General features: G+C 46.5%; 12 protein-coding genes across 12 annotated transcripts; 3 read left to right on the forward strand and 9 right to left on the reverse strand. All coding sequences in view use genetic code 6, as the record gives it.

Moving 5' to 3' along the window:
- Positions 1–425: 425 nt before the first annotated feature.
- SS50377_27170 (P-loop NTPase family protein) lies at positions 426–839 on the forward strand (the record flags this gene model as incomplete). The annotated part of the gene is made up of 1 exon (XM_067910963.1): positions 426–839. The coding sequence occupies one exon, from the start codon at positions 426–428 to the stop codon at positions 837–839; it is 414 nt and encodes a 137-aa protein (XP_067761650.1).
- A 680-nt stretch (positions 840–1519) lies between these two features.
- SS50377_27171 (Cysteine-rich membrane protein 2) lies at positions 1520–2410 on the reverse strand (the record flags this gene model as incomplete). The annotated part of the gene is made up of 1 exon (XM_067910964.1): positions 1520–2410. The coding sequence occupies one exon, from the start codon at positions 2408–2410 to the stop codon at positions 1520–1522; it is 891 nt and encodes a 296-aa protein (XP_067761651.1).
- Positions 2411–3192: 782 nt separating this feature from the next.
- Positions 3193–4470, forward strand: SS50377_27172 (uncharacterized protein; the record flags this gene model as incomplete). The annotated part of the gene is made up of 1 exon (XM_067910965.1): positions 3193–4470. The coding sequence occupies one exon, from the start codon at positions 3193–3195 to the stop codon at positions 4468–4470; it is 1278 nt and encodes a 425-aa protein (XP_067761652.1).
- A 94-nt stretch (positions 4471–4564) lies between these two features.
- SS50377_27173 (uncharacterized protein) lies at positions 4565–4963 on the reverse strand (the record flags this gene model as incomplete). The annotated part of the gene is made up of 1 exon (XM_067910966.1): positions 4565–4963. One exon carries the CDS (start codon positions 4961–4963, stop codon positions 4565–4567), a length of 399 nt encoding a protein of 132 aa, XP_067761653.1.
- A 31-nt stretch (positions 4964–4994) lies between these two features.
- SS50377_27174 (Cysteine-rich membrane protein 2) lies at positions 4995–6245 on the reverse strand (the record flags this gene model as incomplete). Its single annotated transcript, XM_067910967.1, has 1 exon — positions 4995–6245. The coding sequence occupies one exon, from the start codon at positions 6243–6245 to the stop codon at positions 4995–4997; it is 1251 nt and encodes a 416-aa protein (XP_067761654.1).
- Positions 6246–6533: 288 nt separating this feature from the next.
- Positions 6534–8159, reverse strand: SS50377_27175 (TCP-1 chaperonin subunit zeta; the record flags this gene model as incomplete). Its single annotated transcript, XM_067910968.1, has 1 exon — positions 6534–8159. The coding sequence occupies one exon, from the start codon at positions 8157–8159 to the stop codon at positions 6534–6536; it is 1626 nt and encodes a 541-aa protein (XP_067761655.1).
- A 955-nt stretch (positions 8160–9114) lies between these two features.
- SS50377_27176 (uncharacterized protein) lies at positions 9115–9399 on the reverse strand (the record flags this gene model as incomplete). Its single annotated transcript, XM_067910969.1, has 1 exon — positions 9115–9399. The coding sequence occupies one exon, from the start codon at positions 9397–9399 to the stop codon at positions 9115–9117; it is 285 nt and encodes a 94-aa protein (XP_067761656.1).
- A 569-nt stretch (positions 9400–9968) lies between these two features.
- Positions 9969–10547, reverse strand: SS50377_27177 (uncharacterized protein; the record flags this gene model as incomplete). The annotated part of the gene is made up of 1 exon (XM_067910970.1): positions 9969–10547. One exon carries the CDS (start codon positions 10545–10547, stop codon positions 9969–9971), a length of 579 nt encoding a protein of 192 aa, XP_067761657.1.
- Positions 10548–10630: 83 nt separating this feature from the next.
- SS50377_27178 (uncharacterized protein) lies at positions 10631–11176 on the forward strand (the record flags this gene model as incomplete). Its single annotated transcript, XM_067910971.1, has 1 exon — positions 10631–11176. The coding sequence occupies one exon, from the start codon at positions 10631–10633 to the stop codon at positions 11174–11176; it is 546 nt and encodes a 181-aa protein (XP_067761658.1).
- Positions 11177–11190: 14 nt separating this feature from the next.
- On the reverse strand, positions 11191–11592 carry SS50377_27179 (uncharacterized protein; the record flags this gene model as incomplete). Its single annotated transcript, XM_067910972.1, has 1 exon — positions 11191–11592. The coding sequence occupies one exon, from the start codon at positions 11590–11592 to the stop codon at positions 11191–11193; it is 402 nt and encodes a 133-aa protein (XP_067761659.1).
- A 147-nt stretch (positions 11593–11739) lies between these two features.
- Positions 11740–12363, reverse strand: SS50377_27180 (Rab2a; the record flags this gene model as incomplete). Its single annotated transcript, XM_067910973.1, has 1 exon — positions 11740–12363. The coding sequence occupies one exon, from the start codon at positions 12361–12363 to the stop codon at positions 11740–11742; it is 624 nt and encodes a 207-aa protein (XP_067761660.1).
- Positions 12364–12886: 523 nt separating this feature from the next.
- Positions 12887–13084, reverse strand: SS50377_27181 (uncharacterized protein; the record flags this gene model as incomplete). The annotated part of the gene is made up of 1 exon (XM_067910974.1): positions 12887–13084. One exon carries the CDS (start codon positions 13082–13084, stop codon positions 12887–12889), a length of 198 nt encoding a protein of 65 aa, XP_067761661.1.
- Between the last annotated feature and the right edge of the window lie 31 nt (positions 13085–13115).

Here is a 13115-nt window from a genome sequence, read left to right on the forward strand (position 1 = left end):
AACTTTGTTAAAAATACTAAATATTAATCTATCATACAATTTTATTTGTACAACTCCGTAAATATTGTCATATATATTTTTATTTAGATTTTATTACGCAATTGAAAACGTATAGTCATTAATAATAAGATCTAATTATATAAATTAATTTATATAAATTTTTGATTATGTAATATAAATATTATATAATGATATATATTTAGATAATGCTTAGATAATTATTCTAGTCATTAAGGACTTTACTTATATATATTTTATTACGTATTAAATTATTAATTAGGTATGTTAGATAAATTATTATGATTTTAAATAGTTTTCTCGTATTTAAGTAATTGTACAAATTTTTTGATATCATTTACTTAAAGAAATATAAAGTTGTAAATGTATTTTACTAATAGATATCCTATAACTTTTAACATTGTCGAATGAATAATATTTAGTTACCGAAACAGTATTATTACTATTCAAACAATAATTAGCTGTTAAATAAAGATTTTTTAAATAAATATTACTTATTAATAATTTATATTAAAAATTGCTGCTTAGTGATATTAGACGAAGCAACGGCTCAGGTCGACCGAGAAAACGATGCGCTGATACAGAGAACACTGCGCGACACTCTGCACGGCACGGCTATCCTGTCAATTGCCCACCGGCTAGATACCATCATAGATTTCGATAAGGTTATCGTAGTCGACAAGGGCGAAATCGTGGAGATGGGAGGCGTATACGACCTAATTTAGCAGCGAGGCCAGTTTTATGACATGGTCATGAAGACTGGCGATGAAATGAGCCAACGGCTAATCCAGATGGCCAAAGACTGCGTGCCCACTGAGTGACTTTGCTGTGTAGCTGTTTTGCACTGGGCCTTATTTGGAAAAGGGCCTGTAGCAACACAGGAGGGCGCTGTCATCTTAGTACAAAACTGGCGCGTCTAATGCAGCAGCAAGCACGCAGCAATTCTGATTTCGAGGAGACGTGGCGGCTGAACGTGCAATACGGCTTCTTAGCGGGTAGCAATGGACCGCAAGATTCGTGTGCAGTACACCTCAGGGGCATGGCCTGCCTTTCCTGCGTAGGTGCCCAGGCGGTGCAGATTCAGGCTATGGCCCAACGAATCCGTACTCTGCGCATTCGCAGACCGAGGTAGTCGGCGTCGCATTCTTTGGAAGCCGCGCGCCGTCAAGAGTATAGATCCGCGCTACAACCCTAAGCGGAGACTTACTCGCGAATGCACGCCAACTTTGCTGACCTTTTGCGCACAAATCGCATGCAAAGGCTACCCCGTGCACGCTCAATCCCCAGCCCCAGTGCGGCGCAGACCAAGCCTTAGCCAGCACAAAACTAGCATTCTCGTCGCGCCCCAGTGTTCTCGCACTCGCCCGATTGGGGGTAATACATACTGCGAGCCGCAGAATGGACGGCTCCTATCTACCACCTTAGGCCGCATCGGAAGTCGCACCTTCGCCGGCAAAACCGCCCAGCACGAACCCGTCCGCCCATCCCAAATACCCAAACCTCACTTCAGCAGCAAATACTTCTTGGAGCGCATTGTGAAATAGTACGCCAGGCCGCCCCCCACGGCCCCCGTGACCGCCAGCACGCCGATTACGATGCCTGCAATCGCGCCCCCGCCCAGACGGTCCGACGGCGACGGCGACTCCCCAGCGGCCGACACGCACAGATCCCCGAAGGCCTCGTAGCCCTCCGCGCAGGCGCCGCACGCCCCCGCGGCATCCAGCAGAACGTGCGGCAGACAGGCGCCGCAGCCGCCGTTCTGGCCCGAACAGACCGCGCAGTTCTTCGCGCTCCCGCACTTGCAGGCCGAGGTGGAGTGGACGTCGCAGGACGCCGGGGCGCCGTTCCGGCAGTACTGGCCCTCTGCCAGATTCGCGCACTTCGGTGTGCACTGGCCGTCGACAGTCAGGACGGTGTTGGTGCCGTTGCCGCTGCAGGCAACGCAGAACGCGGCGGAGGTGCAGCGCAGGCATCCCGCGAAGCACGGCGCACAGCGCCCCGAGGCGGCGTCGCAGAAGCCCAGGTTGATGTCCGCGCAGTCCTTGTGCGCCGTGCAGCGCATGCGGCAGGTCGCGTTCTCGAGCACAAGGCCATCCTGGCAGGTCAGGCAGTGCGCCGCGTCGGTCTGGCACGTTTTGCAGCTCGCGTCGCACGCGGGGCACAGGCCGGCGGCGCTGAGGTAGGTGCCGGGGAGGCATTGCGAGCACTTATTGCCACCGCAGGCCGCGCAGTTTGGCGTTGGGATGTCGGCGGTGCAGTTGCAGCCCTGGCCTGGGGCGATGGTCCCGGAGGCGCAGGACTTGCAGGCTACCTCCTCGGTGCCAGATGCAGGGCAGAACGTGCCAGCTAGGCACATGTCGATCGTGTTGGTGCACTTTCCAGCCTCGGACATTCGATTGGATTTGTTTTATATGTGGGTACCATAGTATAATAACTGCGCTCATCGTTAGGAGTGGGAGTAAAGCAAGTGGCGCACCCGCGCTAAGGCTGGGGCGTGGCTAGCTTAAGCAAGCATTCCCTTCTGGAAGGCAGGTTAGCTGTTATGCGCGCACTGCGGCCTTTGAGCTGCGCAACTGCGCCTTCCCGAAGCGGCTCCAAGCGCCACTTTCAGCAGCAGTCGGCAGCGAGGTGCGTGGGCATTTATGCAGCCTGGCCAGGATGCGCTGTGCAGCCGCAAGGTCGCCTGCCTCGCAAAACTCCCATTTGCGTTATAGGAGAGGCTTCCGCCCCTTATACCTCCCATGCGGTAATATTATCTCCAAAACCCCTTCCCTATTCCGGTTTTTCGTCCCCGCTTAGTATTCAAACTCCACCGAGCGGAGTGGTTTGCTTCCGTCTACAGTACCGTAATACTATGGCAAACTCACTATCCGCGGACGCCCAGAATGGAGGGTTTCAAAGCCAAAAACCAGTACGCCCTGCAGCTCATCTTCTCGGCCCGGCCCGGGACGGTCGTCGAGAGCCTGCGCTCGCCTCGGATGGCCACCACGCCCCGCGTCAGCTCGCGGGACTACGTGAGCGGCTTCAAGACCTTCGAGGCGGCCGAGGGCTCCGAGTGACACTTTAGTTCCTTCCAGCGCGCGGAGCGGACACCGCAAATCTCTCTTTTACCGCTCCTGCGAGGGCCGGTTTGTTCGCGTCCGGCTCCGAATCGTATACTTAGTAGCAGCCAGAATGATGTTCGCCGTACTCTGCCAGGCCTGCTACCCCGCCACCTACGACAACGAGGCTCCCGCGGAGGCGGACGCCGGCGTGCACGTCATGCTCACGCCCGCTGGCCTGAGCCGCTACGCAACAGCGAACGTCAACGCTGCCCTGCGGGACCTGATCGCCAGCCTGCAGATCCCGACGCTCGCCTTCCGCATCGCGGGATTCGACGTGGAGCTCAGCGGCGGCCGGTTCAGCGCGATCACCGTCGGAGGCGTGTCCTTCCGGCTCGTCGCGGATGAGGCCTACCTGCGGATCGCAAACACCTCGCTCGCCTTCCTCTTCCAGCTCGCCATCACCCAGCGCAGCTTCCCCTACCTGCAGGACGCGGAGACGCTGGAGATCGCGATCGAGGACCTCGCGGCCGGCGCCTACGTGGAGGTGCGCTTCCCCGACCCGGCGTGCAGGGCCCGGTACCAGCTCGCCCCCGTCCGCGCGCAGCTGCAGGTGAAGACCTTCCGCGTCAAGTTCCGGTGCGGGCTGCAGGTGATCCTGAACGCCCTCAGCGGCCTCCTCACCTCCGTCATCGAGGCCCAGCTGAACGGCGAGCTCGGGGACACGCTGCTCACGAGCATCAGCGAGGGGCTGCTGGGGATGCTCGCGAGCATGCCGCAGGAGTCCCGCAGCGTGGCCTCGGCGGACGTCATCAGCGACCAGCGGCCCTTCGCGGGGATCGAGGTGCGCGGCGGACTCCTGCACGTCGCCTACACGGGCCAGCGGGCGATGCTGGAGCCCGTGACCCGCCGGTGTGAGGGCTGGTTCGATGCCGAGCTCGCGCCGCCGCCGGCCTACTACTCGAACAGCGACGTGCAGTACCTGCTCGAGCGGAGCGTGTTCAACGCGGGCTTCGCGCTGTACCTGCAGAGGCCCAGCAACCGCGCGGTCAGCGAGCGCGTGGCCATCGCGAACCTGACGCTGCTGGAGTTCCGCAACACCGGGGCGCGGCTCCGCGTGGACGTCGAGGCGGACGGGCGGTCAGAGGCGCTGCTGTACCTGGAGCCCGTGGTGCTGACCAGCACGCGCGGCGGGACCGGGGTATTCGGCATCAGCCTGGCGCACCTGGTCTCGTCCCCGACGCTGCTGACCGCGGCCGAGGTCGCCTTGCTGGAGGCCCACGTCGCCGCCAGCTTCGCCCCCTACGACTACTCGGTGGACAACGTGCTGGGCGCGGTGCTCTCGAGCCAGGTCGTCTGCTACGTGGACCGCAGCTGGGTGCACATCGGCGTCGACTTGGGTGCTGAGTGAGAGTTTGCTGCCGCACTTCGCCTTTCTGCCAGCGCCCAGCTCTGCAGGCCTGCCGCCACGGTTGAATCAACTGCTCACTCGCGCCTATCCGCCCTCACCTGCGGTCCTTGAAGCGGCGGTCCACCTTCCTGAGTAGCCTCTTGGGGGCGTTGGCGGCGAGGAAGGCCTCGAGCGCTGCGAGCCGCTCCTGGGTCTGGAGGATGAGGGCGTCGTGCGCGCCACGGTCCTGGAGCAGCTTCCGCGCGAGGAGGTGGTGCTGGGTAAGGTCGAACATGAGCTGCCTGCGCGCGACGCCGTGGTCCCGCGCCTCGACCACCTCCATGCCCTCCGGCACGACCTCCTGCTCCACAGTGGCGTTCATGGCCCTCCGCGCGCTGGCCGCATCGTCGGTGCACACACGCAGGTGGGGACCTCGGGTGAGCGCGTGCACCTGGTGGTTGCGGGCGTGCTGGCCGTGGTGCTCCCAGGCGGGCTGGTTGTGCGCGAATGACATTCGGAGCGGCAGTGGAAAGTGATCGAATACCTCAGATATAGGCGATGTCCCTCTCGACCTTCGCCACGGCCCTGCTCTTCACCGCGCGCACCACCATCACCGCTGCCGCAGCGAGCACGCAGACGCCTAGGGCCACCCCCACGGCGATGCCCGCGATGGAGCCCGCACCCAGCCTGTTCACCACGGCCGCCGCCGGGCACGCGCCCTGCTCGCAGACGACGCCCTCACCGCAGTGGGTCTTCCCCCCGCACAGGCAGGCGGCCCCGTGGATGTCCGCCTGGTGGCCGTCCGCGCACGCCGAGCAGCGGTCGGGCTGGAGCTTGGTGCAGCCCGTGCACCCGGCGATGGCGAGGCAGGCGTCGTCCCTGATGCAGGTCTTGCGGTCCAGGGACACCGTGAAGCCCGCCTCGCAGGCGTAGCAGAGCCTGTTGTCGAGGTAGGTGCAGCTGCTGCAGTCTGGGATCAGCTCGGGCGCGCTGAGGCAGGCGTTTTTGCGCACACACACCCTCGCGTAGAGGGCGCAGGAGTGCCCCGTGTCGCAGCCCGTACCGGACCCGGGGTGGCACTCGCACACGGTCCCGGTAGTGTTCGGGGCGAGGTTGTACTCGCACCTGCCGCACAGCGCGGAGTCGACCAGATGGCAGCCCGAGCACCCGGCGATGGCGCGGCATGTCTCGTTGGAGGCGCAGAGCCCGGTCTTCAAGTCGAGCGCGAACCCCTGCCGGCACGTGACGCAGACTGCGCGGTCGTGGATGGAGCAGAAGGTGCAGTTGACGTCGCTCTTGCAGGTGTCGCTGGGGATGCAGCCACCCTTCGTGGGGGAGCACCCGAACCTGCTGGGGCACTTCTAGCCGGAGCCCACCTCGCACTCGCAGACGGAGCCGTTCGCGGACGGGTGCAGGCCAGATAGGCACTTTGCACACTTGGATGGAGCCTCAGGGTTGCAGGCGTTGCAGTATTTGATCCCCTTGCACGGGGCCAAGCTGGCACACGCGGTGCCGTCGTCGGAGAGGAACATGCCCGTGGCGCATTTGTAGCACTTGCGGTGGTCCTTGAAGGTGCAGTGTGTGCAGTTATCGATTTTGTAGCACTCGTGCTTATCTACACAGATCCCTGCTTCCTGGGCGCACGACTGACCATTGGGGCAGCCGATACCAGAGCCCTTGGCACACTCGCACTTTTTGGTGCTGGAGTTGTAGTTGAGGTACGCAGAACAGGTCGCGCATTCTGTCGGGTCTGCGATGGAGCACTCGTAGCAGTCAAGCACTTCGGCGCAAGACATTTGGGGAGTGGGCACCATGATTATTATCTATTTGGTGAAGATACACACTCTAACGCGGAAATTAAAAAACTTTCCCGGCTTTTTCGACTAGCTATTATTTAGTGAAAATACAGTGAATTATGAAGTCAGATAATGCAGCAAAAATATATTTAAATTTTATTTATACTTATTAAATTGTGGTTTATCAAATACTTTTAATAGATTATTTTACTGATACTAAAAGTATTAATAAATAAAAATGATCATACAATACGCATACACTAAATAAATAAAAATAGGTATCAATCGTCACTCGACGTCCTGCTCCTATTCAGCACCACCGCTCATAGCTCTTCCTGCTCTCAAAATCTCATCAACGAGCAGCATCTAGCAACTTATTGTCGTAGCAGAGTGTATGAGCTGATATTTAACTCTATATTAATCGATAATACCAGCTTCAAAAATATCAATGACATCGCCTGTCTTTATATCCAGACCAACAAGTTATCCTGCCTTTTGGGCATCTACCACCTTGAGAACAGCATCCTGAGGATCGAAACCAGCATTTTTAGCTAATGTTTTGGGGATTTAAAGAATAGCATCTGCATATGCAAGAACACCCAATCTAGGTTTCCCTGTAACAGTATTAGCAAACTCGTTAAGTCTGTTGTATAAACTAACTTCGAAAGCTCCAGCACCACCAACGTACTCCATATCAACCATATGGTTCTTAACAGCACGAAGACCATCACGAACAGCATCTTTGAGTTGAAGCACAGTATGCTTATTGGGACCACGAAGAAGAATAGTACAAGATTTTTAAATCTTTACCTCTTCAACAAAGGTGAATTTTTCTTCACCAAGCTACTTTTCGTACACCTTACCAGCAAAACCTAAATCTGCCTCGCTAAGATTGTCAAGCGTATTTAAGCAGTTTCCACCGCATGCAAGAGTGAGACGTTCAAGATTTCTTCTTTTGACTCTTCTGAGAGCCATGATATTGTGCTCAGCGAACATTTAAAGTGAAATTTGGTCAACACCCTTCATGTTTAAAACGACGAAGCTCTGACCTTCTTTTCTGACTTATTTGCACAACTCGATAATCTGCCTAACGCGGATGTCGATGTATTCTCTTTCCTCATCAGCCTGGGCCACTCTTTCGGCCGAATTCTTGTAATAATACTAAGAATTGACCTCGGTTTTCTCGTATTCAAGCGTGACATTCAGAGTCAAAACGTGGCAATTCTTGAACTCTGAGCACTTGAGCTCGTCGTACCGCCAGCCGTGATCGCAAACGATACCGTTGATGAAGCAGGAGTCCATGTCGCTCTGATGCTGCATTGTCATGATTTCGATCATGTGCAAATCGATCAGTTTCTTGTCTTCTGCGCACTTGTTGGCCGTGAGCACCGCGTTGACGCAGATTTCAGCGAGCTGGGAAGCGAGCTTTGGCTTGATTTTCGTGCAGAGAACGGTGTTAGCTGCCTGCAAAAGCTGGCCAAATGAGCCATCGGAGGCGCGCTTGACAGCGTTCAGGTGGGCTAGTGCGCACTCTTTGGCTTTTTCATAGCCCTCCGTGATCACACGTGGATGTACTCCCTCCTGGAGCCACCTGCGTGCCTGCCTCAAAAGCTCTCCGATGAGGAGGACGCAGGAAGTTGTGCCGTCACCGCAGACGTCATCCATGGCGGTAGCAGTCCTCGAGATGAGGGCTGCCGATGGGTGCGCAATTGGGAGCTCTTCGAGCAGAACAGCGCCGTCTTTGGAGATTCTGAGGTCGCCAGCGCCACCCACTAGCAACTTTAATAGTCCGTTGGGGCCGAAATTGGGAGAGAGGATCTGCGCAATTGCTTCTGCAGCACCAATGTTGATTTCGAGAGCCTGACCACGGCGGGCGTGCTCAGCCTTGGGGTTCAAAGTGTGGATTGCTGACATTTTAATACAGAGGAAAGGGAAATTTTGAAGTAAATTTGTGTTATAATATATATATAAGAGCTTATTCTTTTAGAAGGACTAAGAAAATGGGATACAATTCATTACGTTTCGTTAAATAAATAGGATGATGTATTGATGCTAAATCATTAGATTGTAATAGAAGATATTATTGTATTTTGGAGGTTGTATATATATAAATTTTTATTACCACTAGGTTTTGACATATATTTATAGTTGTATTATAGTCTACATCAAAATTCTTATTTGGTTTAGACAAATATTAGTCATAGTTCATCAAAATAATACTACTTATTGCTTCTATCTATCTCATTATGTTTGTGATTTATTTATCATAATTATGTATATAGAGACTGTATTTACCTTTTTTGTTGATTATTGATATCGGAGTCTATAAATAATTGCTTATAAAATAGCCTTATATATTAAATATAAAAGTATTTATTTTCTTTTACGTTACTCTGAATACATTGGTAATTTCATCTTTTAATATATAGTTTACATTCGATACCTACTAGACCTGATATCTTATAAACACTTTGTACCTAGTTATTGAAACCATATTCCAATATCCTATTTTAAACACTAAAAGAGACATCATACATCTTTTAAAATTTTAATGATATTTATTCTTATTTTCTTTCAATTCATCGTTGTATTTAAAAGTTTTGAGAATATAGATATTCTAATAAGATATTTACATAATGGAGAATAAAAATGTTAGTTAGGTTTTAGAATCTAATTTGTTTCTACAAATACTTAAAATATAATTGATATTTTAGTATCTATATAATTATCACCCTATAATTTTAATTTATACAATTTTTATTATATATTTAATAAATAGTAGTAGAAATATAGGATATATTGCTTTTTTATAGATTCTTATGACAATTAAGTCAATATATTTTATAAAATCCATAAAGCTTAATGTAATTCACTATTAACAATCTAATGTCTAAAACTATCCTGAATCATTGCTGCATATGCTATAATCATAGCTTTATATTATTGTAATTTTGATCTTGTCTATTATTTTCATCTCACTTACTAAGTCTTCTAGTAAAGTTGGCTTAGAAATTAATTTTTATTATTATCCTTATTTTAATGTATTGGTTGTGTTATTCAAGGTGATATTCTATTCAAAGCTATGATTATATATCTAATTGATATTTTTATCTATATTTATAACATCTGTGATAATTGATGAGACAGCACCCATTTATTATCGAAGGTTCTTATATCTCATATGCAAATATATAATGATAACGTCTACAGGCTATAATTTTTTTTGAATTATAATATTATTGTAAATCAGTAAAAAATTTGACGACAATAATATTTTTAAAAACAAAATTACATAGTAATTTACGAAAAAAACGGCCTTAATAATTAATTACAGTAATAGTCATAATATAAATTATTTTAAATATTAAATTGTTCGAGATAAAATGTTATTTATATGCTAAATTATCTTAATATTTTTATTACTTTCTAAGTATTATAAATATATATCATATTCATTGCGTTTGTTTATTTCACCGTAAAATATTAGGAATTTCTGATTTGGTGAAAACTCTTATATATTAGTACTTTAACTGTAAACTATAATAAAAATTTCACCGGAATCAGTTAGTCTTAGTACCACTATTACTAATATTAACACTAGTTTCCCATTTAAACAAAATTTATCCAAACTAAATAATTTACATCCATATTAAAATTATGATTTACTATATAATAATATTAAAATTACCTTTCGCAAAAACTAAACTTCTCACTTCCAAACGCTCACTAAATCCCAGCGAAGTTACCGCGCATGAGGTCGAACTCCACGCGCTCGCTAGAGTCGCATATTTAGATTTTCTGACTCTTCAGGCGAGCAAAGCGCAGAGTTTGCACCACGTCCGTCGCGAGACGCCTCGCAGTCTCGGACGCCTTTTAGCTCGCGATTTCTCTAGCAGATACGAGTCGCATTTAATACATCTGCTCATATCCCTAGTTTTGTGCCTTTTTGTGTATTATTTTCTGCTCTTTTTCCCGTTCGAAATCAAACATCTGGCACTTTTTTGAGTGGATTCTGTCCTACAATTCCGCGCGTTTCTGGCGGAGTTGGTCCTCCAAGAGGGACTTTCGCTCAGCAAGGTGCTAACTCCGGTTATATGCGTTCACTTACCGCTCTAGTTGTTGCATTTTAACTTCCTGGAGATAGCTCTCCTTGCGCTCAGCGTTCCGTGCAAGCTTCGTATCCAAGCGGTGCTATCGCTACAGTTTTAGCTAATTTTAGTACTCTTGTACTTATTAGAACTTCTAGAACTGCAGGGCAATACCCGTATCGTCCAGGTTGATATTGAGCTTCTGGAATGACATTTTTACAATAAAGCGGTAAGATTATCGTAAATATAGTAATTTATGTATAATAGTGTTAATAATTGAGTACATGTTTTGCAAAAATGCTCACCGAAAACGAATTTTATACACTTACTGAACAGGAGCTTATCACAAGGCGCGACTCTTTTATTGCCAAAACACAAAACTCACAACCTAATATCTCTACTTTGGGCATAATGTATAAACCGTAGAACATAAAACGCACCTCGTTCTTACAAGCCGGTACCAGCAAATAAGCGACTCCTGTTTTTTCCAAAAAGGGTATTGACTAGTAAAAACCGTTACAAAAGGAGTTATTTGTGACGTCTAAAAATGGTAAACTTCTAATTGCTTAAGAACCTAGGAAATAACATTTTAACCCTTCATTAACATCTAATATTCAGCCCGAAAATGAAGGGTTTAGCTCAATCTATGAGAAATAGTTGTGTTTTCGTTAAAGAAATAATTAAACGTTCAAAAGTGATACTGGAACATTCGAGCTTGAAAAAACTCTGTTTTCTAATCATAAATAACCTCAAAACTTCTCCATAAACACTGTATTCTAGCCGGAATTTTGTGAGAAAACGATCCCAACTAAATAAGAATACATAGGAGTAAAGAAAATATGAAATTTGATTTTTTCTCATAATTATACATCATTCATATAGAACTCATCATTTTTATTGATAACAACTTTGATTTTATTTACTGGTAAAAATATAACACTAATATTTTCAACTCTATCCATGTGTGTTACTTTACTAGGTTTTCTTGATAAGGGTAACGTATTAGGAACATGATTAGACACGATATTACTTCGCGAAGAATTTTATTACAAATTTACGCTATTTTATTTGGGTAATGCTGGCTATTATTAAAGTATTTAGGTTACTTCTGTTTCTTACGTCTAAAATTTTGGGTTTTTTAAATGTTAGGTTGGCAAAGGAGGTAAAATAGGATTCTCTCTTCGCATTGGTTATTTTATTTATTTTGATACCAAGTGCTCCTCCATAACCTCTTTATTTTATGAAAATAATACGCCCATTTTAATGGAAATAATAATTAGACATATAATTTTTAATATATTTTTTAATTTTTATCAAAAACTAAACTTAGATTAATTAACTTTATGAAAAATAAAACCTATAAGAAAAAGTTACACTAAAAAATAAGGTGATTCACTTTTTAATAATCAGCAGCAACCACTTTTTTATTATCCTACCTCTTCCTTCTTCTCTTTGCCTATAACTTCGTTGATTTTAACACCACAACTCTCATCTTTGACATCTATAATTCCTTATTTAACTTTTTTGATGACGCTTTCAGCACTAATTTTAAATGCTTATTCAACATTTTAGTTTGTTTTCGCACTACATTCTAAAAAAACTATACCGTTTTCTGCTGCCATAGCTTATCCTTCATCAAAGGTAACAGTTCTGGCAGATTCACGGTCTGCTTTATTACCTATTAAGATTACTTCCATTTTATCGCCACCATGTTGTCTAGCTTCTTAAAGCCAAGACTGTACATGCTCGAAAGAAGAACGACGGGTTACATCATAAACTAGGACACAAACAGCAGCACCACGATAATAAGATCTGGTTATTGATCTGAATGACTCTTACCCAGCAGTATCCCAAATTTAAAGTTTAACGCGTTAATTTTCTATTTACAGTATTTTAGTTCCAAACTCTATTCCGATCGTAAGATCATGAACTGGTACAAAACGTGACTCTGTAAACTGTAATAGAAGACATGATTTACCAACAGCTGTATCACCTACGATAATATACTTCATCAAGAGGTCGTAAGACATGATTTTAAATGTGGAGTGGACTTTGCATTATACTAATATTGTATAATTATAACAATTTAGTAAATAAAATGAATCTAGTATACCGTTATTATTAATATCTTATTTATATATGAGATAATTTTATAATTATATAAATTATAAATATAGTATATTCATTTTATAATTTATTGTTTAAGTTAATATGTGCTTCAAAATATAAAACATGCGTTCTACTAAACAAATACCTATGTTTGAGTGCAATCTTTAAAGAACCCTAAGAAGTATTGGATTATACAAATAAGTAAAAATTTATAACAAGGCAATAGATATATTATAAATAAAAGCTGATAACCAATATTATCTTATCATATTTAACTGAATAAAATAAAAATATATTACTAATTAGTAATAGTATCATTTTGTTCACGAATTTTATAGTTTAAATAATTTAATTATTATTAATATTGATACTGTAGTAGCTGAAACTAATAAAAGTTAATTCAAAAATAAGGTTAGTCTACAAACGGCGAACATGTAATATTCATCACTTGGCGCGCTGGCTGGCCTCGAAGACGGTCCCGCCGCTGCCGCTGCCGCCGAGCCCGCCCAGGGGCATGGTGGCCACGCGCGTGACCTGGGCGGTGTAGGGCACCAGGCCGTTCTGGTTCTGGAGCTGGGCGAGGTCGCGCGCGAGGGAGTAGGTGGGCAGCTTGAGCAGCTCCTGCTGGCCTCGGGCAGACATTTGGAGGATAGCCCGCCTCTGGGTATAATAG

Source organism: Spironucleus salmonicida, chromosome 7 (assembly GCF_000497125.1).
Source record: "Spironucleus salmonicida strain ATCC 50377 chromosome 7, whole genome shotgun sequence".
Lineage (NCBI taxonomy): Eukaryota > Fornicata > Diplomonadida > Hexamitidae > Spironucleus > Spironucleus salmonicida.